Genomic DNA, 24,102 nt, shown 5'->3' with positions numbered 1-24,102 from the left:
ATGCTGATGCTGCTGGTACATGGACACCACACTTGGAGTAGCACATTTTTGCTTGGGGACAGAAAGATTCTTGTGCTTCACGTGGGTGGGTAGAGAACTCACCTTCAACGTTCATGTACCTGTTTCTGTAAAGATGAGACGGGTATTAATATAACTGGATAGGCTTTTACTAACATTCGCATCCTAAAGATCAGAGAACTAAGTCTAGTGGATTGCAGTAGAACCTTGGGTCACCGAGGATAGTGGTGTGTTGGTTTTACCACTGAATATGGGAGTTTTCAGTCATACCACACTGAGGGATTCAAACTGGTGGATCTGAACCGCCAACCTTTCGATAGCAGCCGTAGCACTTAGCCACTACACCACCAGGGTTTCCACTGAGGGATCAGCCAACACTAAATCAATGATTCATCTCATTCTTTGCTGCAATATTAACAATGTAAGCAAAAAGTCCCAATTCAAACATGCGTCAGTGACAGAGAGGCTGTGACATCTGCTTTTCAGAGAAGAGAATCTGTCTACATCCACGTATAATCTAGACAGTAATCCAGATGTGGTCCTTACAGCACAGGGATGGAGGCCTCAGCTCAGATTCAAGTAGAAGACTATGCAGTTACTGCAAGGGGCTTGAGAATCCACGTCTACAATGTTCTTATGTACATGTACTACCATTTTCCAAATGTATGTAGATATCATTAAGAAAAATTTTAAAAACCCTAAGTGTGAATAAATTCAGATTAGTACAGGACATTGTATATTTTCTCAATTAATGGATATTAAGATAATCACCTATCACTCAGGGTCTTCACAATAATTTGACATCAAAGAGACGTCCTTATCTTCCAGAACATATGCTAGAAGTAGCTTGACATAGGGGAATTCAACACACCCCCCACTATTTGAGAGAATAAATGATACACATACATGTATATACAGGAAGCTATAAAAAAAAAAATTTTTTTTTTTTATGCTCAAGTTCTAAGTGACTGAATTTCTCACTCAATAAATCAAAAAAGAAAATGCTGCTGCAGAAATTAATCTCAGACATTTTAATAGATCTTATTCACTATGTACAGGAAGAAAGTAGGTGGTTGCTAGCCAGGTGAAACTGAATGACACCAAAAACCAAGGGCTGCACAAGGGCCACTAAACGTTGACTGTCTTGGCCGGCTTCGCATCCTCAGTTTCAGAAGACAGCCAGCGGTAAGTGCGATGACGACGGAGCACCTCAATGGCCTTGGCTTCCAGGGGTGTTGCCTGAATACCAAGGTCTTCTAAGCCAGGCAGGTGAGGCAATTTCATGTCTGTGAGATGAACCTTTGAATAAACAAAGAACCACAGAGAACACTGAAAATTGGCCAAAAATAATGAGTGTTATCCTGACAAATATTTAAACAGTTAAACATTTAAAATTTAAAGCTGACCTGACTCCTGTGGATTTGAATCTTAGAAATTGAGGTGCTGGCATATCTAAATTTGAGTGACTTCAGACCTAAATTAAAAACTTCATTAAAATTAAACTAAGATTTTCATTTCTGTTCTCCTAAAGAAACCACTCAGCCTTTTTAATCAAAGTTTTATTACTTGAAAAACAAAGAACACAGGAGTCAGAATTTCTAACCTAGATAAAAGAATTCCTCGGTGCCTGTTAAAAATGTTTATACAGCTGGCCCCAGAGAAGGCAACTTGGTCAACTGGAGGTCAGAAGATAGAACTGATATGTTAAATAAAATTAGATACTGTAAACAACTTTATGGCCAAGATAGGTATACATTAAGTCTTAGTTCTACATCCTGACTCCCAAATTAAATCTTCGCTTGCTGGGATTTTTCCACTGTATTTCTACTAGTTTTTTGTAAATATGAAACTAGGTAGACACAGATTGCAGCTAGAGAAGCTGTGGCTGTCAAGAGTGCAGAGATTCAAGCTTTAACTTATGTAAACGAACTTGCTATCTTAACGGCTTTCAGGGAATTCACCCAGTGAATGCCTGGGCCCTGACTCATTCCCTCTTAGCTGTATGGGTGATGTTTACATTTCAAAAGGCTTCAGATTTAGAGCTGATTTAATCTTCACTCTTTCCTAACTAAACTGTCAATTCTCCATTTCAAGGGCTACAACTAGGTTTGACTCAGCCTGCAATCCATCACTAAACTCCTATATCAAGAATGTTTACACGTCTAACATTAGAAATACTGCCTTAGTCAAACTGTATCAGGAAAAAGGGATTTGTGAGGCTAGAAATTGGTGCTAAGAAAGTTTGTAGTTTAACAACCCCTTGTAAATTTCTCCTTCTTTCCCCTGCACGCTTTGATATAAAACTATTTGGCTTTGTTTACTCTTCCTGTTAAATATGCTGCTGTTCTCCCTGCAAGGGAGATCGTGCTGCATTCTTTTTGAAAGCCATGTTTCTCTATTTCACGAAATAAAGTTAATCCTTCAATAAAATTTTTGTTTTAATTTCAATTGGATTGTTGGTCTAGTGCTTTCACTAGGACACTCCCATTACTGAGACTTAACTGCTTTCAAGGAATATGTGACAGTTTTTGATTTTTGGAACTCACTAGAAGTACAACACAGAAACCCAAAACCAAACCAAACCCACTGCTGTCGAATTGATTCTGTCTCATAGCAGCCCTACAGGACAGAGCAGAACTGCCCCTTAAGGTTTCCAAGGCTGTAAATCTTTACATAAGTGGACTGTCACATCCTTCTCCTGGGGAGCAGCTGGTGGGCTCAAACTGCAGACCTTTTGGTTAGCAGCCAAGTGCTTTAACCACTGGCACCATCAGGGCTCCTTAGAACACAGAAAGAGGGCTTAAAAAATGAAAAGGCAAGGTCATCAAAGATCAGACCAAAGGTGCCTTGCACTATCCATGAGCACAGGACATGGGCTCTGGATGAGCCATTCCACAGATCTAAACAGAAATAAACCCCAAGGAGTACAGAAATCATCAATTACATTTGCCAGAGGTGGCTTCACAGGAGGGTTCACGAATTAAGTAGAGGCTAAAGCAGAACTTCACTGGAAAAGGACATCATGTTTGGTACAGTAGAAGGTCAGCGAAATCAAAAGAAACCCTCCATGAAATGGATTAACTTGGCAGCTGCAACAATGGGCTGATTCATACCATAAATTGTGAGGATGGCACAGGATCAGGCAATGATTTATTCTGTTATACAAGAGGCTATCATGAGTTGGAATCGACTTGTCAGCAACTAACAAGAACAAAGCAAAACTAGCTGATTCCTCAGTTCTCCCTTGTGCTTGTTCTCTAAGCATAGATTTTCTGCCTCAGTTTCTAACTACTGAAATATGAATATAGTATTTACTGTCCATTAAGATTGTTACCTTTTTATTCCAGCTATACTTAACCTGACTGACTAACGCAGGACTCATTACAGAACTAAAAAAACAAAAACCCAGGTCCCATATCATGCAAAAGTATACAAACAGAATCAATCTGCATGTACAGCAGCATCAATCCCTCACCCTCCCCACCCAAGAGTCTGCAACTTTTTTAGTAGAGTGCTGTGAGGTAGTCTCCAAACCAAATTCAAAAACCATTAGCTTGTTATATCAACAAGTTCTCAGTTACAAATGTATGAGGCACATTAGTGAAGGATAAACTGAGGCATTCTGACAATTGGTCCTCCTACCAGATCTCTCACAAACATAGAGGGACACCTTAAGAATGGCCTCAGGTTTCCACACAGACCATCAGAGGGGAGGTTGACTGTGGCCCTCACATCTCATGCCTAAGGCCTATTTTCTCATCTTCTCTACACGTTAGCTTTCAGGTCACATTCAGAGGACAATGTGGATGCTTCTTGCCAGTATGAGGTCTACAGGTCTTCAAAGGTAGACACAGTATAGTATTTTTATTTTACTTTGTATCTTCCATAGAAACACTTTAACATATAGTAGGCAAATGACCGATGAGGAAGACGAGTATGGAAGATAGCAAGTAAGAAGGGAAGATCCAGAGCTTTGGGGTTCTACATGCTGTTCAGGAGAGTGGTTGAGAGAATAAGAAGGAACAGAAGCTTGGATTAGAGTGGGTACAGTGGAGGCAATTATTCACTCTACTTTTGTTAATTGAATATTTTCAACGTTATTATAATTAGAAGTTAAATAAAAAGCTAGGGAAAGGGAGAACTATCAGCATTTGTCATGTAGTTTGAGGGCTGCCCCAATAATATTTGGTGATGGTCTACCAAACCAAGAAAACCAAATCCGTTGCCGTCAAGTCGATTCCGACTCATAGAGACCCTAGAGGACAGAGTAGAACTGCCTTACAGGGATTCCAAGGAGCGCCTCATGGATTAGAACTCCCGACCTTTCGGTTAGCAGCCATAGCTCTTAACCACTACACCACCAGGGTTTCCGGTGAGACCTGTGTTATTCCCTACAGTAGCCACTAACCAAATGTGGCAATTTAAGTTAATTAAAATTAAATAAAGTTTTATTTCTACAGTAGTAAAAGCCACATTTCAGGTTGCTACTAGCTAGTGCTGGTTTGGATCTACAGTGGTAAGGAAAAGAAAGAAACTGAAGGAGATTCCTAGATCTTTGGCTTGAGTAACAGAGTAAATTGTGATATCATTAACTTAGATGAGAGAGGCTAGGAGAGAAGCAGGTTTGCAGTTCTATTTATGGACATGTTCTGTTTCCGTCGCGTTGATTCTAACTCATGGCGACCTTTTGTGTAGATCAGAACTGTACTCCATAGGGTTTTCAAGACTATGACCTTTCAGAAGCAGATCAGGCCCTTCTTCTTCTGAGGTGCCTCTGGTGAGTTCAAACTGCCAATCTTTCAGTTAGTAGTCAAGCACTTAATCGTTTGTATCACCTAGGACTCCTTCAGATGATTATACGAAATGCCATCAAGTCAATTCTGACTCATAGTGACCCTACAGGACAGGGCAAAACTGCTGCATAGGGTTTCTGAGGCTGTAATCTTTATGGAAGCAGACTGCCACATCTTCTTCCTGCAGAGCAGTTGGTGGGTTCGAACCACCGACCTTTCGGTTAGCAGCCCAGCAGTTTAACCACTGCGCCACCAGAGCTCCTTCAGATGATTATAGTATATCTAAGTAGCTGGATATAAGAGTGCAAAGCTCAGGGAGAGGCAGGGTGGTAGGGTAAAAGGGGGTGATCAGGGCTGGAGATAAAACCGCAGCCATGAGCTTATAAACAGCAACTAGAGCAAGCATGGGCCTAGGGGAGGGTCATTTAGAGAATGTGTAAAGATAGAAAAGAGAGGGCTGAGGACAGGGCCCTTGGGCACATGAACATTTAGAGATTGGGAGAATGAGAAGCATGGCCTAGTGAGAGGAGGAAAAGCAAGAAAATGTAGAATGGGCCAGGATCCAGAATGAAAGACAGGCTTTCGAGAAGGACAGAACAGTCCCTCTGACAAATGCTGTCCACATGAGTAAATGAGGTTGGAGAACTGACTACTGAATTTGGCAACATGGAGATCAGAGGTGGCCTTGAAGACAGCAGTTTTAGGGGAGAGACAGGAATGAAGGCCCGACTGGAATGGGTTAAAGAGAGAATGAGGGGAAAAGCTGTCAATGGCAGGTACAGACAACTCTTTGTAAGAGTTACAACATAAAGGGGCACAAACAGAGCAGTAGCTAGAGAGAGCACAGGATGAGAAGAAGGAAAAGCTTTTTAAAAAATAAAGGAACTACTAGGGTTTGCTTGTATGCTGATGGAAATGGCCCAGCAGAGAAAGAAAAATTGAGAAGACAATGGAGGAACAACCCTGGTGTAGGCTGTGGGTAGGGGAGATTCAGTGCACAAGCAGAGTGGTTGACCTCTGAGAGGAAAAATATCAGACAAGACCATGTAAAGAATCCAGGCATGTGAGCCAGCAAACACGAAGGAATCCAATTCCATCCTTCTCTGCAGCCCTCTCCTGGCATCTGCCCAGGCGCATGTGCACCACACTCCAACTCACCCGTTCCATTTTATCCCTCGTCGTCCAGGGCTCAAACGGGCTCATCTCAAAGAGTCTTGCTATCAATCTGGAAAATGGAATAAACAAGGCACATGTGAAAAGTGTCTCCATGCCCAGTATTTAATCTAGCCAATGAGAGCCATAGGAAGTGAGGCTCCAGCAGAAATGGGAATTTTCTTTTTCAATTTTATTTTTTTAAGAAAATAAACAATCTTGGCATCTGTGTGGTTAATTCTGCTTATTAGTCCTTATTTCCTTTCAACCCAGCCCAGCCTGACTGCTGTAACATTCTCTCCACCAAAGAGACAATGAACTTTAAGGTAAAAAATAAAACCAACAACAGCAAAACAAGAGAGATTCAATAAAGTCTGTGAAATTCTATTCTAACTTAACCCATGACATTCAAATACGCTGCTATTAAGGACACAGGGCAGGGTAAGCTAAGTGGTATGCAAAATATAAAATGCAATCCCTGAGGACAAGGACCCCTAACTGAAAAAAAAAAAACCTTGCCATCCAGTTGATTACAACTCATAGTGACCCTATAGGACAGGGCAGAACTGCCCCATAGGGTCTCCAAGGAGCTCCTGGTGGATTTGAACTGCCAACCTTTTGGTTAGCGGCTAAACTGAACCCTAGGGAACAAAAAAACCCCAAAAGTAAGGAGAAGGCCAAGACCTATGACTCAAAGCAGGAAGAGAATATAAAACTCAGGACAAGGGGGTAGCCTATCTTGATCAATGCCCTCTTCTCTGCTAATGAAAACTAAGGGTTTTTTTCCTTATGGGTTATCTGAGTTACTGTCTTTTAAGTATCCTCAGGGTAGTGGGTTTTAAATTAGTATCTGAGGAACACTAGGAATTCCCTGTGATCCTCACATAGGAGTGGGTCAAGGAGATGAGGGAAGCTGCTCTTAATATCACCCATCACTACAACCAGACCAGCTCTGCATTTATCTGATTTACCCAGCGGGCCGTTACGTAAAAATTCATTGAACACAGGGCTCCAGTTTTTTTAAAAGCTTGACAATCATTCCAACTGAGTGGTAAAAATAAATGAAAAAGGAAGCTGAAAACTGGTCAGAATTTCTTTAGCAACATATAAAGCCTCAGATTCCAGACAACCTGTTCCAATGACAGAAAACGGCAATTTACTGGGCTACTATACCTAAAATGGAAACCCTGGTAGCGTAGTGGTTAAGTGCTATGGCTGTTACCCAAAAGGTCGGCAGTTTGAATCTACCAGGCGCTCTTTGGAAACCCTATGGGGGCACTTCTATTCTGTCCGATAGGGTCACTACGAGTCAGAACTGACTCGACAGCAATGGGTGATGGGTTATAGCTTAAATAAATCCCCCTCTTACAAACCTCCGACTTTGTGCTCTGGTCCTAGGTTAACGTAGCCCTTCTGGTCTCTACTTTTTAGTGTCCTCAGCGGGCAATACATGTTCTTATGCTGATGAAAATGATTCCATCTCTAACTCTCTGTTTTATGTGCAACCATGAATGTACCTCAGTGCACTCTGGCTTACACCAGACTGAAACCACCGCAGTCACTAAAATCTTATTACTAACTCCAGTGGATACATTTTGGTCCTTTACCTTATTTGACTTTTCCACAGCATTTCATTTCACAATATTAACAGAGTGCCTACTGTGTGCCGGGAACCGTTCTAGGTATTGGCGGTACAGCTGTGAACAAAACAGCAATGCCTTCCTTTTATTTATTTATTTAATTTTGTTGTTGTTGTTGAGAATATACACAGCAAAACATACACCAATTCAATCGTTTCTACATATACAATTCAGTGACAACAATTACATTCTTTGAGTTGTGTAACCATTCTCACTCCTTTTCTCAGTTGCTATCTCCCCATTAACATAAACTCCCTGCCCCCCAAGGTTCTATCAAATCTTTCAAGTTGCTATCTTAACTTTGATCCCGTATAGATAGTTCTTAAAAAGAGCACAATGCCCAAGACAGACTTTTTTTTAGTAGTTAAGCTAAGGTATTGTTTGGTTTTAAGATTTCAGGGGATAATTTTGGTTTAAGTTTATAGATCATCTTGGGCAATAGTTTCAGGGGTTCATTCAGCCCCCTTGGCTCCAGAAAGTCTAGAGTCCATGAGAATTTGAAATTCTGTTCTATATTTACCCCCTTTTGATCAGAATTCTCCTATAGAATCTTTGATCAAAATGTTCAGTAATGGTAACACCCTCCTTCTTAAAATAGCCATTCTTCCCCTTAAATCACTCCCTTCCCTGTGGTATCTAGACTTCCGAACTCTTCATTTTCCACTTCGATGTCTGATCACTCTTTTCCAGCCTCTTTAATAAGCTTCTCTTACTCTGCTGATCCTTTAAATGGCAGTATTTATCGTGATTCTGATCTCAGCCTTCCTCTTTTACTCAGTCTATAAACACATCTACACCCCTGGCCTCAATTACCATCCGTGTGCTGACGATGTCCAAATCATTCCCTACAGCCCAGACTTGGCTCCTTGAGTTCTAGACCAGGACCTCCACCCACTGGACATCTCCAGTGTGTCACAGGTCTACCAAACTCAACATTTTTAAAACATAATACATCAGCTTCCCCAAAAATGTTCTTTCTCCTTTGTGTTCCCTGTTATCTTATTACAGAGTACAGTGATTAAGAGCATGACTTCCAGAGCCAAGCTGCCTTAGGTGAAATCTGTGCTGATGAAGTAACATTTGGCAAGTTATTTAACCTCTTTGAGCCTCAGTTTCCTCAATTTCAAAACAAAATTCTGAGTTAACCAATCCATAAAATGAGAATAATAATAGTACTTATAGAGTTGATACAGTGAACAAATTGGACAATGCAGGTAAAGAGCCTGTAACAGTAGTTGCCACTGAGGAGGTACTCAACAAATGTTAGCTATTCTGACCTTGTCTCAATAAATTGTACCTTTAGCAGAAACTTGGGCACCATTCTTGGTTCCTCCTCTCTCTCACCAAGTTAATGGCCAAGTCCTGAACCCAATCAACTTAGTATCTATCAAACAATCCATTTTTCTCTATCTCTGGTGCCATAACCTTAGTTCAGGGCTGCTACCATTTCTTGCTGTTAGTTGGAATCAACTCAGTGGCACACAACAACACAACAACCATTTCTTGCTTAGGTTACTAAACATTGCCCCAACAGATCTCCTTAAATCCAGTCCATTTTCCACATTACTGTAAAAATGATATTTCAAAAGAATAATTCTGAGCAAGCTATTTTTCTGCTTAAAACACATCAAAGGCTCCCAGCTGCTCTTGAGACAAATTCCAAACTCTTTTACATGATTATTAGGACCTTTAGGATTTGACCTCTGCAACTCCCCCAGCACCAACTCCTGTTCACAGTATTTTCCCTCCTCTCCAGCCATGCTCAATTACTTTTAGTTCCTACACACGAAGCTTATGCACTTGCTATTCCCTTTTTCTTGAATGCTATCCCTTCCTTCATCCCCTTCACCTGGTTTAACTCCTGTCTTGGTTCAGGTTTTGGTTTAGTCCTCCCCGACTGAGCTTAATGACAATGGTCTCCTACACCACCCTGAGCTTACCCCCATTGTAGCATTTATCAAGGAGGCAGGCATTCAACAGTCAAAAAAACAAGCTTTGGAGTGAAAAAAAAAAAACCTTGGTACAAACCCTGACTCAACCACTAAGATGCTTTATGACCTTGAGGAAGCCCTCTATGCCTTGGTTTCCTCATCTGTTAAATGCCAGTATCAGAGTACCTACTTCATAAAGTCACTATGAGAATTAAATGGGATCAAGTAAATAGCCTGAAAAATAGCACATGCTCAATAAATATTATCATCACACTGCATTCTAACTGATATCCCCCATTATACCATACACTTTTTGAGGGTTTACTGTAACATCTTGATTGCCTGGTACACTGTCTAAGACATAATAAAAATAGGCATTCAATAAATACGTGTCAAATAAAAGAATGAGCAAATGAATGAAGGAATGAGCTGCCATGTTGATTTATAAATCAATCTCTGGCAAATTTGATGTGAAAGTACCCGTGACCAGAACACTGGTGTGTGACCTAATAATTACAAGATTCTGAACCTTCAAAGTGAAGAACTGAACTAAGCAGCAGAGAAACAAGATAAGGCAGTCACAAGGTCAAGTCTGAATCAGCCTGGTTCCTTTCCCCAACTACATGATCAGACTGGTTTAATAAAGAAGGTCCCCTTTCCCACCTCTGGGTAAGTGGTATAAAACAAAGGAAAAAAAAAAATTGCTCCTTTATACAATCTCCCAAGCAAGACACTTCTCCAAGTTACAACTCAGTGGGTTCTAAACGGAGAATTCAAAGAACTGCAGATTTAGCCTCCTACTACATATGACTGATTAAATCTCAAAATGCACATTGATTTTTGTCTACGCTACTATACTTCCCTTTCTACTGGTTGTTCTCCAGCCTAACCTCCTAACACCAGGAGCACTTCCTATTAGAGAGTCGGATATTGGCCTTTCACTGGAACAAATATATTCCCCAGAACCCTAAGTGAGGACATTAGGGAGAAGTGTATCAAATTAGCTCTCTTCTACAAGGTACACAAAGAAGCACTTCACTTACTGATAGGTAAAACGTGGCAAGGGGTATGGGAAGAAGGATCTATGAGTCACAGCGAAGACATACTGCACCAGGTCCAAGAGGAGGTATCGATTTGGCCTACAAAAGGAAAACATGTAACTTCAAATGATTTGCTCCTTACATATTTTCTTTTTAATTTAACAAAACAACATTTGAAACACATATGCACTGTAGTAAATATGGAATAGCAAAAAGAAAAATTACCCATAATCCGGCCAGCCAAAGATAAATATGTTTAATATGTAACCTTCCCATTCCCTTGCAAATGCATTTTTTTGTTTTCATAAATACAAGATTATACATCTTTTTCATTTAGCATACATCACAATCACCTTTATATGTCATTAAATATTCCATTGCATGTTTAATTGTTGCACATATTCCATTGCCTATAATCATAAATTATTTTACCAATTCCCAGTTTTGGGATATTTAAGCTATTAAAATTTTTTTTCTTTTGTAAAAGAATACTTTAAGGAGCATTTTTATAGTAAATATACCTATCCATGATTGTACACTTAGGATACACTTCTAGACATGGCATTGGATCAGAGCACATTCTGAAATTTTAAGGCTCTTAACAAATACTTCCAAACTGTCTTCTACAAAGGTTATATCATTGAACATAAAATGCTGTTAGGCATACCCTTCGGCAAAATGAGCTTCATCGTAAAAAATAAACAATTTTGCCCATTTGCTAAGTGAAAAAGGTACCTCAAGGTTTTAATCAGCATTTCTTTAACACTAGAGCTTTTTTTTTTCTTTTTCTTTTTTTGCCATTTATAGCTTCTTTCTTCTCTTTCTCCCTGGGGTCTCTTTCTCCAACAATGACTGGTAAGAATTCTTTATATTTTAATAATATAATTAGAAATATCTTTTATATTTTTGTATGTTGCCTTTTAATGTTGCTTACAGTGTTTTGTGGCATTGTACAAATTTAAACATTTTATTTAATCAAATTATCAATTTCTATTCTTTTATGGTTTGGTTTTGTATTTAGGGAATTCTGCTACAATCACCAGTGACATAAGTTCTACACATTTTGGTCTAACGCTTTTAAGGTTTTTTTTAAACCAGAAAATACATTCCTAGTGGAAGTTATTTTGCATATAAGGTAAAGATATAATTATCTCCAAATGGCTAGCCAATTGCCTCGACACCTTTTACTAAATAATCTACCCTTCCTGTGTAATTTGAAATGTCACCTTTATTATATACATACTATATTTTTACATATATGTGGGTCTCCTTCAGGACATTCTGTTCTAGTCCATTGATGTGAATACTTTTGTATCTGTACAACATAGTTTTAATTAATCAATTATCATTGCATTACAATGTATTTTAATATCTCTTCACCCATTTTTCTAATCCTTTTGCCTGAGGAAGTTGGGGGTAGCTGAGAGATGAATGAAGTTAATTCAGTGAGAACATCATTCTGATATATTTAATTAAAAAAAAGAAAATGTCAGCTAAAGGAAGTATCAGACAAAGCCCCTGAATGGCTTCCTTCAAATTCCAGAGTGACTTGTAAGGGTCAATGCAGGGCACATAATACAAAGAACAACTTGTAATCTTTACTGTGACATGCAATACTGACATCATGGGTAAACTAATTATACAAAATTATCTTGGCTCTTCCACTGTTCTAAAGCACTTTGTGTTGCATTAACTGCGACTCAAGAGAAGATTTGTGTCCTCCTCAGCTTCGATTGCATGGTTCAGCATTATAAGCATGCCTTTGTAAATATCCTCAGCAAAATCTTGTCCCTCACCTGCCTCTTCACTATATTTGTCCAACAAAACTCCTCCTGTAAAAACTGAAATGTCTGCCTTCCACCCAAGGCAATCTCATGACTTGCACTCTGTAACTGACCTCTCATTTAACGATTTTGTTCCTTTGTTTTTTTCCTTACAACCTGAATCTTCAACTGCTTCCTCTCTCCTGGGTCATTCTTAACAATTTTAAATGTGCTCTACTATCTCCCTAATCCAAGGGAGGCCTCCCCTGGTAGCACATTCATTCAAGTATCTGCCTTCTCTGTGCGTGAACCCCCAGCAAGACAAAGTTGTAGAGAAAATACAACTGGGCTGACTGCACCTTATTTTTGATCGCTAACTTCAAACGGATACTCAATTCTGCTTTGCAATTCTACTCTGCTCTCCTAGGAAGTACTCCTTCCTGTTCTCCCAGGGAATAGTTCATATTTTTTCTTCCATCCTCAAAATTTCCATACATGTCTCTGGCCCACCCCATGTTGCCTTTTAGCTGGTGATCTCACATTTCAATGAGAAAAGATACTCCCTTAAATTCCTATAACCAAATCTACCACCCTATCTGCATCTGCATCCGCCTCTGATTTCTTTTCCCTGTAAAGATGAAGTGTTTGCCTTCCATCCAGGCCAATATCATGGCTTGCACGCTCTAACCAATCTTTCTCAATTACTGAAGTACTTTGCTTCTGTTTTGTTTTGTTTTTTTTCCCCCCTTACCTCCTGAATCTTCAACTGCTGCCTCTCTCCTGGATCATTCTCATTCATCATAAACATGCTCTACTATCTTCCCAATTCAAGGCAGAACTCCCTTGGCAGCACGTTCATCTTCAATTACCATCTCTTTACCCCTTTCCCCTGCTCCCTTTGGCAGCAAAACTCTCCAAAGAGTTGCCTACCTATGGTCTCCACTTCCTCTCCTGCCACCCAAATTTCAACCCAGTCTGCCCTGTGTCCCATTGCCCCAGTGCAACTGTTCATTAAGGTTACTACTCATCTCCATGCTGCCACTCACTCAACCTTTCAACAGCATCCAACATAGTTGCCAACTTCCTCCTTGAAACAGTCTACTCTCTCTGCTCTCCTGAGGACGTCCCATTCCCTGGTTTTCTTTCCAATTCACTGACCTTTCCTTTTTTTTTTAATTTATTTTATATTATTTTGCTTGATTGTTACTTGTGTGTTTGGCCATTAGTCTATAAGCTCTATAAAGGCAGGAACCTTGTCCATCCTATTCGCTCTCGTGGTATACCATACTGTAAAATTCACTCATCTTTAGTGTACAATTAAGTGATTAGTAAACTTACTGAGTTGTACAATCACCACTATAATCTAGCTTTAGAATATTTACCATCACCCCAGTAAGATCCCTCATGCCCATTTACAGTTAATCCTTGTTCCCAACCTCAGCCTTGCAAAATAAACTCGTTGCTGCCGAGTCAATTCCAACTCATAGCTACCCTACAGGACAGGGCAGAACTGCCCCACAGGGTTTCCAAGGAGCAGCTGGTGGATTCAAACTGCTGGCCTTTAGGTTCGAAGCCAAGCTGTTAACCACTGCACCACCAGGGCTCCACCTCAGCCTTAAAAAAAAAAAACCAACCCGCCTCAGCCTCAGGCAACCACAAATCTACTTTCTATCTCTAGAGATTTGCCTTTTATAGATTCTCATGTAAATGCAATCTTTTGTGTTTGATTTCTTTCACTTACCATGTTTTTAAGTTTCATCCATGTTGTTACATGTGTCAGTACTGCATTCCTTTTTCTTGTTGAATAGTATTCCACTGTATGGGTATACCACATTTTATTTATCCATTCATCAGCAATGGACATTAGGAATGTTTCCAATTTGGGGCTATTATGATAATGATGCTATGAACATTCACGTTTAAGTCTTAGTGTGGACATATGTCCTCTTGGGTAAATACCTAGGAGTGTAATTACTGACCTGAATGGTGAATTTAAGGAGCGCTGGTGGTGCAGTGATTAAACGGTTGGTTGCTAAACGAAAGGTCAGCAGTTCAAACCCACCATCTGCTCCATGTGAGAAAGATGTGGCAGTCTGCTTCCTTAAGGATCACAGCCTTAGAAATCCTATGGGGCAATTCTACTCTGTCCTATAGGGTAGCTATGAATCAGAATCAACTCGAAGGCAACAGGTTTGGTTTTATGGTCAATTTACTAACTTTTTAAGAAACTGCTGAACTGTTTTCTAAAGTGGTGGTACCACTTTACAACCCCAGCAGCGATGTATGAGAGTGCCTGTTTTTCCACATCTTTGCCCGCACTGGTTACTATCTATCTGTGAAGTGTATCTCATTGTGATTTTGATTTGCATTCCCCTAATAACTAATGATGCTGAGCATTTTTCATGTGTTTTCTACCATTTACCAGTCGCCATCAAATTGACTCTGACTCATAGTGGCCTCATGTGTGTCAGAGTAGAACTGTGCTCCATGGGGTTTTCAATGGCTGATTTTTTGGAAATAGACTGCCAGGCCTTTCTTCTCAGTTGACAGCTGAGCACGTTAACAGTTTTCATCACCCAGGGACTCCACATGTTTTCTAGCCACCAGTATATTGTTTCTGGTAAAATATCTACCCTAATCTTTTGCCCATTTTTAAACTGGGTTGTTCTGTCTTATTATTGAGTTTTAATAGTTCTTTGTATATTCTGGATACAAGTTCTTTATCAGTGTACATATTGTCTCCCAGTCTCCGGCTTGTCTTTTCACTTTCTTGACAGTGTCTTCTGAAGCAAAGTTTTTAACTTTGATTAAGTCCAATTTATTAATTTTTTTCTTTTATGGACTGTGCTTTTGATGTTGTAGCTAAATAATTTTTGCTTAACCCAAGGTCTAGATGATGTTCTCATATAGTCCTTCTAAAAGTTTTACAGTTTTAACTCTTACATTAAGATTGGTTTTATGTTGAGTTAATTTTTGTATATGGTATGTGGTAAAGGTCTAAGTCCACCTTTTCGCAAGTAGATATCTGAGCACCATTTGTTGAAAAGCCTATCCATTCCCCCACTGAAGTGTCAAAACTCAGCTGGCAAAAGGTAAGGGTTTATGTCTGGACTCTCAATTCTGTTTAATTGATCTAATGTCTATTTTTATGCCAGTAACACACCATCTTAATAAATGTAGCTTTACAGTAAGTTTTAAAATCAGGAAGTTTAAGTCCTCCAGCTTTACTCTGCTTTTTCAAAATAGTCTTGGCTATTCTGGGTCTGCAAAGCATTATCACATAAATGCAGAATCAATTTATCAATTAATGCAAAAAAAAAAAAAAAGCCTACTGGGAATTTAATAAAGTTGCGCTGAATCTATAGATCAATTTGGGGAGACTTGCCATCTTAACAATATTGACTTTTTCAATCCATGAACATTTTCTCCTTTAATTCCCCTCAGCAATGTTATGTAATTTTTAGTGTACAGGTTTTGTAGTTCTTTAAATTTATTCCTAAGTATTTTATTCTTTGTGAGGCTATTGTCAATAAAATTTCTTTCTTAATTTCAACCTCAGATTGTTCATTGCTAGCATATAGAAATTGATTTTTACATACTGATCTTGTATGTTGTGACCTTAATGCTTGTTAGTTCTAATAGTATTTTGGGTGTCAACACGTATTTAATGAATAAATGACACAGAGAATGGACCAATATCATATAATAACTACAGAAAACCTAGGAGCAAAATTAAGGTCATCTGCCTCTGCTTTAGCCTCAAGGTATAGGAGAAATAAGCTTTTCCCTGGGGCTGAAGAGACAAAAAAGAATGAATGGGCAATCCACAATCTCACAAAGAAAAATGTCTATACTGCCACCTCCAGTCCTACTTTTCCCATCACTGTGCCAAACAAGAATGACTTACTGGAGCCTGGCAAAGAGACTAGAGTGGCTAGGCAAAGGTAAAAGCGAAAATGGCTAACTTATCCCAAAGCCATTTCTACTGAGTACTAATCAAGCTAAGTTCATAAAGCCATCTGACTCATGAATTCCTTGAAGTCCTTGTCTAAGTACCTTTTAACAAGACCCTGATGTCTTTTGAGTCTAACGTTTTATAGAACATCATGATGAACATATTTATGACTAGTTTTCCTATAATATATAACCAATAGCATGCTAATATACCAAAATGAGAACCCAAAAGGAGACATAAATCTTGCCATCAGCTAGTTGACATGGAAAAACAATAGAGTTTTTTGCACTGAAAAACACATTTAGTAAACTCAATTAATAGTAACAATGAACTATAGTTCAATAATGTATGGATTATTAATCCTGGGACTATATGCTACCAGAATACATACTATATTCTATATATACCGCTTTCTAGCTTATAGAGAAAAGTGTGTTTTTCTGTAGAAACAAGTATTTTTTAGGAATTAGGCTACCACTTAATTTTTTAATTGTATCCTCACCTTTCATAGGACATCAGGTGTCATTAAGCTTGTTTCACAGAATAACAGGCTTCTAGATCAATTACTAGGTGAATTTGGTACCTCTCAATTTGGCAGACTGGGTCGTAGTTTTCGACTTTAATTCAACAAAAAGGTTCTAAGCGTAGTTGTGAAATGATGTAATAATTTCAGATACATCACAAAATTTAACGGTGCCCCAGTTTCTCTGACAGTAAATTTCAACAAAGAGAGTCCATAACAAATGATCTGTCCAACACAGCACTAGTATAACCAAAAAAATCAAACCCACTGCCGTCGAGTCGATTCCGACTCACAGGGACCCTACAGGACAGAGTAGAACTGTCCCATAGAGTTTCCAAGAAGCGCCTAGTGGATTTGAACTGCCGACCTCTTGGTTAGCAGCTATAGCACTTAACCACTACGCCACGTCCAGCACTAGTATACTGTACCCTAAACCAGGGACATGGTAATACCCTATCAGAATTGACTTGGTTTTGCAAGCAATTTCTCTCTTAAAAGTGTGTTGTTTGGGATTTTAGAATTTACAGCAACACCCTCGTATATAATCAAAAAAGCACATACTGGGGCAGGATAAAACCACCCTTGGGGATCACTGGACTAAGTAAGTGTATATAATAGTCTAGGGCAGTAGTCCTCAACTTTGGTGACAGAGATTCTCAATTTCTCTCAAATTCTGATTTAATGTAAGCATTCAGGAGATTCTGATACCGGTGGCCTTTGAATAGCTCTTTGAGACACACTGGCCTCAGAGCTAGGGGAGAAAGGTTTCTAGAATAAACACAATGGAAGAAAGACATTGTAAAATGCAACAAATAAATCTGTTAGTAACTTGTTTAGAAATTATGACTGTCAACCATTATGATTCTTTCACTGTAACAGGTAGCACAATTTTAAAGTCAAACTCTAGGCACCTACCCAGTGAAGGCAAAGGTTTTCCCACAGGCATCTGGATCTTTAATTGCATTAACAATTCCTTTGGCTACATCTACAACCTGTAAGAAATTATAACACGTGTTTAAGTCATTGCTGAAAGAGAGAATGGAACAGAGGAAAAAAAGAAGGGGAGGAGGGTTGAAAGAGGGAGGGATGTAAGACACACCAATCACAAAAAAAGAGAGAGATAGAATTAAAATAATGGCATTTTCTGTCTCTAGAAAGCTTCTTAAAGAACCTGTCTTCTACTGGGGAGGCCAGCACAACTTGTACAAGACAACATCATGGAAGCTCCATAGACACGTCCAAACTTCCTGAGGGACCAGATTGCTGGGCTGAGGGCTGCAGGGACCATGGTCTTGGGGAACATCTAGCTCAACTGGCATAACACAGTTTATAAGGAAAATGTTCTACACTCTACTTTGGTGAGTAGCGTCTGGGGTCTTAAAAGCCTGTGAGCAGCCATCTAGGATACTCCACTGATCTCACCCCTCTGGAAGCAAGGAAGAATGAAGAAAACTAAACATACAAGGGAAAGATTAGTCCAGAAGACTAACGGACCACATCTACCACTGTCTCCAACAGGCTGAGCCCAGCACAACTAGGTGGTGCTCGGCTACCACCACTGACTGCTCTGACGGGAATCACAGTAGAGGGTCCCAGACAGAGCTGATGAAAAATGTAGAACAAAATTCTAACTCAAAAAGAAAGACGAGGCTTTCTGGCCTGTCTGAAGAAATCCTGAGAGTATGGCCCCTGGATACCCTTTCAGCTCAGTAATGAAGTCACTCCTTAGGTTCACCCTTCGGCCAAAAGACAGGCCCAAAAAACAAGATGAGATGAAAGGGGCACATCAGGGGCAAGGAGTAGAAGGCAGGAGGGGACAGAAAGCTGGTAATAGGGAACCCAAGGTTGAGAAGGGACAATATTGGCATGTTGTGGGGTTGTTAACCAATGTCATAAAACAATATGTGTACTAACTGCGTAATGAGAGACTAGTTTGTTCTGTAAACCTTCATCTAAAGTACAATAAAAAAAGAAAAAGTAAATAAAAAAAAAAAAAAAAACCTGTCTTCTCAACAGCTCAAATAATCTCCACATTGGAAGGCTCACCTAAATACTTTGTCTAGTCAGAATGTGTTTATCTTCAGATGGCTGCCAAGGCCTTTCTGATCTGCCCCTGCCCACCAACTCTCCAATCTCATCTCTTACCACTCCTCCCAACACTGTTACTAAGCCATCACAGACTATGAGGCTGAACTACACGGAATTCTTAATACTCTATTCTGACCTTGAAAAATGGAAATTTTATATGGTTTAGTGCAGTGGTCCTCAATAGGGGGTGGTCTTCATCCCCAAGGGCCATTTGGCAATGTCTGGAAACATTTTTAGTGATCACAACTTGAGGGGGGCGGAATGCTTCTACTATCTAGTGGGTAAAAACTATGGATGATTCTAAACATCCTACAACAGCTCCCCACAACAGAAATTACCTGGCCCAAACTTCCAACAGTGCCACCCTGGTTGAGAAACCCTGGTTCAACTTAATATGAAACTCAATCTTATCTCTCAGCGCTGGGACCCTGTACATACTGTTCCCTATGCATGGACTGTTCTTCCCTAATTCCCTTCATCTGACTTACTGCTAGTCATCTTTAAAGTCTTACCTTGGATGTCACTTCTTCTAGAAGACCTCTCCTGATCCCTATGTCTGGACTAAGTGTCTTTTTGATATGATTACACAAAACCTTCTCTCTACTACATCACTTATCACATTGTACAAAAATCACTTTACTTCCCTGCCTGTATCTGAGATCAACTTGAGGACAGCAGCCTCTGTCTGTCTAGTTAGTATCTGTATCCCAAATGACATATACAGTGCCTGGCACATTAAGGGTTCACATTAAGCGTTCAATAAATTTTTCTTAAACAAATGACTGAATGAAGACACAAAGAAGACATGTACCTCTTAGTTAAACTGAGAAGCCCCAGGTGACGTAAACTGACAAGCAAATGATGGAGTTACTGGATTGGAATGAAGCCAGAAAACCAACTGCCTGAATCTGAACTCAGCTGATGCCCCTTTCCAAGGCCCTTCACTCAGTGTACTTACATATACTGGTTGTTTCTCTGCCCGTAGGCCCAAGAAAACAAGAGGCATACCACCAAACCAGCGACCACCTGTAAGAAGAAAGAATGAGAACTCTTCTTAGAAGGCCTATGCTACTACAGGACCTATAGACTCCAGCTTAGTATAATAATTTTGCATAACAGAAATAATGAAATAAACTGTAGTTGATTCTAAGGAAGGTAAACATAAGCGGCCATTTGTTTTTCAGACAATAAACATGGAAAGCAAAAAAAAAAAAAAATTAAGAAGAAAGAGAGCAAGGCAAAGAGGTCAAATGATTTGGCTTCTTCTACTCTCTGAGGCTAAATGGATGGTCGCTCCCAATACTAAACTCCAGCCACACCCCTTCTAAGGAGGAACGCAGGAATCAACAGATTACTGATTAAAAAAAAACCGTCGCCACTGAGCCGATTGCAACTCAAGGCAATTCCATGTTTGTCCGAGCATATGCTACCAATCGGCTATTTCCAGGTTACCAGTTGACTCCAACTCATTGTCGCCCCACGTGTGTCAGTGTAAAACTCTGCCCCACCGGGTTTTAAATGCCCGATTTCTTTGGAAGTAGATCACTAGTCCTTTCTTTTGAGGCACCTCTAGGTGGACTTGAACCTTCATTATATCAAAAAGAATTAGTCGATATTCAACCATTTCAAGAGGTGGCATATGCTCAGGAACCGATGGTACTGAAGGAAGAAGTCCAAGCTGCTCTGAAGGCATTGGCGAAAAACAAGGCTCCAGGAATTGATGGAATATTAATTGCGATGTTTCAACAAACAGATGCAGTGCTGGAGGTGCTCACTCATCTATGCTAAGAAATATGGAAGACAGCTTCCTGGCCAACTGATTGCAAGAGATCCATATTTATGCCTATTCCCAAAAAAGGTGATCCAACCAAATGTGTAAATTATAGAACAATATCATTAATATCACACCCAAGCAAAATTCTGCTGAAGATCATTCAAATACAGCTGCAGCAGTATATCGACAAGGAACTGCCAGAAATTCAGTCCAGTTTCAGAAGGGGACGTGGAACCAGGGACATCATTGCTGATGTCAGATGGATCCTGGCTGAAAGCAGAGAATACCAGAAGGATGTTTACCTGTGTTTTATTGACTATGCAAAGGCATTCGACTGTGTGGGTCATAACAAACTATGGATAACACTGCGAAGAATGGGAATTCCAGAACACTTAATTGTGCTCACGAGGAACCTTTACATAGATCAAGAGGCAGTTGTTCAGACAGAACAAGGGGATACTGATTGGTTTAAAGTCAGGAAAGGTGTGTGTCTGGGTTGTATTCTTTCACCATACCTGTTTAACCTGTATGCTGAACAAATGATACAAGAAGCTGGACCATATGAAGAAGAAAAGGGCATCAGGATTGAAGGAAGACTCATTAACAACCTGTGTTATGCAGATGACACAACCTTGCTTGCTGAAAGTGAAGAGGACTTGAAGCACTTACTAATGAAGATCAAAGACCACAGTCTTCAGTATGGATTACACCTCAACATAAAGAAAACAAAAATCCTCACAACTGGACCAATGAGCAACATCATGATAAACGGAGAAAAGATTGAAGTTGTCAAGGATTTCATTTTACTTGGATTCACAAACAACAGCCATGGAAGCAGCAGTCAAGAAATCAAAAGACACACTGCATTGGGCAAATCTGCCGCAAAGGACCTCTTCAAAGTGTTGAAGAGCAAAGACGTCACCCTGAAGACTAAGGTGCGCCAGACCCAAGCCATGGTATTTTCAATCGCATCATATGCATGTGAAAGGTGGACAATGAATAAAGAAGACTGAAGAAGAGTTGACACCTTTGAATTGTGGTGTTGGCAAAGAATATTGAATATACCATGGACTGCCAAAAGAATGAACAAATCTGTCTTGGAAGAAGTGTGGCCAGAATGTTCCTTAGAGACAAGAATGGCCAGACTGCGTCTTACATACTTTGGACATGTTGTCAGGAGGGATCAGTCCCTGGAGAAGGACATCGTGCTTGGCAGAGTATAGGGTCAGCGGAAAAGAGGAAGACCCTCAACAAGACGGGTTGACACAGTGGCTGCAACAATGAACTCAAGCATAACAACAATTGTTAAGGATGGTGCAGGACCGGGCAGTGTGTTGTTCTGTTGTGCATAGGGTCGCTATGAGTCAGAACTGACTCGATGGCACGTAACAACAACAACAACATGTGTCAAGTGCTATAATAAAGGTAGCTTCATTTAATTAACACACCACTGCTGAGGTAGGCATTATCATCTCCATTTTAACAGATGAGGAACCTGCCACTCAGAGACTTGTCAAAGTCACAGAGCTAATTAGCCATACACTGAGCCAAGATTTAAACTCAGATCTCTAATTCCAAAATCATTCTCTTTCCGCTAACCAAAAAGTTGCTTCTTTTCACAAGAAGGACCATGTTGACTATGACAATATAACCTTAGTCCCTCAAGTCACAGACCATTGTTGGCTTGTATATAATCCTTTCGAGACTCAATAATTTCCTGCTTTGAATTTTTTTTTTTTTTGATACCATTAATTTTCATTAATGCAAGCATGCTGAATTACAGGGTGTTTAGATTTTTGGTTGGTAATATGAATTTTGAGAAATATTATGTGGGAATTTATATTCCCACAAAACTCGGGGCTTTTTTGGGCACCATGATTGGTGGGCACCCATCTTTTCCACCAGACCTGGGTGCCAGGATGTATTGTGGGGTGCCTTCCATTGGGATACATTGGGCATCTCTGGTTTTCTAAATATGACACACACAAAAAACACAACAGAACAAAACGCATCAGGGCACACTAACTAGGAAGCCATAAATATACTTACAAGGCTTATCTAGCTGTACAAAAGCCAAAAGAGACAAAAATTTTTACCCAATCACACTTCCTGGATGCGCTACCTCACATTTAGCCTGATACCCAATGTATTTTGCTTCAATGAACATTCCTTTCACCTTTCACTGTTACACAAGTCCCCACTGGAGGGCAGCAAATACCTTTACTGGGAAAAGGAGAGTCTTTTTTTTTTTTAAGAAACCTGAGAGCCGGGAAAAACAGATGGGAAACTATTGTCCCATGAATCCCGAAAGGGATTTATTAACTTCAATTCATTTAACTGGTACCCTTCTCTTCCACCATTAAGAAGGAACACGTACCTGCAAAATAGTTGAGGAATCTATCTTCTCTTCCAAAGATGTCCGATGGCTTTATGATAGTGGCTTCCGGAAATGTATCTCTCACTTCTTTCTCTCCAACAGCCTAAATAAACAACCAAAAAAACGATTCCAGGTTCTGAGATGAGTGAACAAAGCTCCCATTCTTTCTACTATCAGGACCCTACTTGTGTTTGAAAAGTCATACTATCTGCCAGATTAAGGTCATCATGTTATTCATAAAATGTACATAAAATTTTTAAAAACACACAAAAATGCCCTGCTACTTTATAGCTCTTGTTGGGTTTCTGCACATTTTTATCCTCAGGACGCTTACACTAAGCCAAGCCAAGCCAAGCCAAGCCTGTTGCCATCAAGTCGATTTCAACTCATAGTGACCCTATAGGTCAGAGTAGAACTGCCCACAGAGTTTCCAAGGAGTGCCTGGTGGGTTTGAACTACTGACCTTTTGGTTAGCAGCCGCAGCACTTAACCACTATGCCAGCAGGGTTTCCCTTACACTAAGGGAGGAGAAAAATCAGAGTAGAAATTTTGCAGCCTTCATTTTTTCTTCTAATCACAGATTCTCTAGTTGGTGTCAACAAGCTAACAGCCTGCCAAAGAAAGGAGAGGGAGGTGGCAGTGGGCTAATAATGTTAGTAGCAGCAGTGTATACCTATCCAGAGGTGGTCACGGGTAAAGTCACTGTCCTACCTGATCTCCAATGCTGCAACATCCCTGATTGTTACCATCTACTAACCTTGGACCTCTCAGTTCCTTCAGCTTCTCAACTTCAATAACCTCCTCTCCAGCCTACTTCTGCCACTCTAAACACAGTCACACCACGGATCAAATCAACACCCGAAAAGTGCCCTTCCGCTGAAACACTAAATGAAAACATCCTACTCTCAGATGACAATCTCCTATGTTTCTAGCCTGTTTGTCCTTTGTTCATCTGTTCCTCAACCTTCTCAAGAACTCTAGTCCACTGACTCTGCTTTCTCCCTTTATCACTCTCTCTTTATTCCAGATTAGATTCCATGGCCCATTT

At 40.0% G+C, this 24,102-nt stretch overlaps 1 protein-coding gene across 1 annotated transcript in view; it reads right to left on the bottom strand.

Annotated features, from left to right (window-relative positions):
* Window positions 1-1,033: 1,033 nt before the first annotated feature.
* Window positions 1,034-24,102, bottom strand: part of NDUFA9 (NADH:ubiquinone oxidoreductase subunit A9) — a 39,167-nt gene continuing 16,098 nt past the window's right edge. Inside the window, exons 6-11 of the mRNA XM_049882250.1 lie at window positions 23,055-23,157; window positions 19,862-19,929; window positions 17,731-17,807; window positions 10,578-10,673; window positions 5,970-6,036; window positions 1,034-1,317 (exon numbers count right to left, since the gene is read on the bottom strand). Coding sequence (XP_049738207.1) covers window positions 1,147-1,317; window positions 5,970-6,036; window positions 10,578-10,673; window positions 17,731-17,807; window positions 19,862-19,929; window positions 23,055-23,157 — 582 coding nt within the window. The 3' untranslated portion in view covers window positions 1,034-1,146. The remainder of the gene's footprint in view (window positions 1,318-5,969; window positions 6,037-10,577; window positions 10,674-17,730; window positions 17,808-19,861; window positions 19,930-23,054; window positions 23,158-24,102) is intronic.

Source organism: Elephas maximus, chromosome 4 (assembly GCF_024166365.1).
Source record: "Elephas maximus indicus isolate mEleMax1 chromosome 4, mEleMax1 primary haplotype, whole genome shotgun sequence".
NCBI lineage: Eukaryota > Metazoa > Chordata > Mammalia > Proboscidea > Elephantidae > Elephas > Elephas maximus.
The sequence above is the reverse complement of the archived record's forward strand: the minus strand, read 5'-3'. Positions and strand labels throughout refer to the sequence as shown.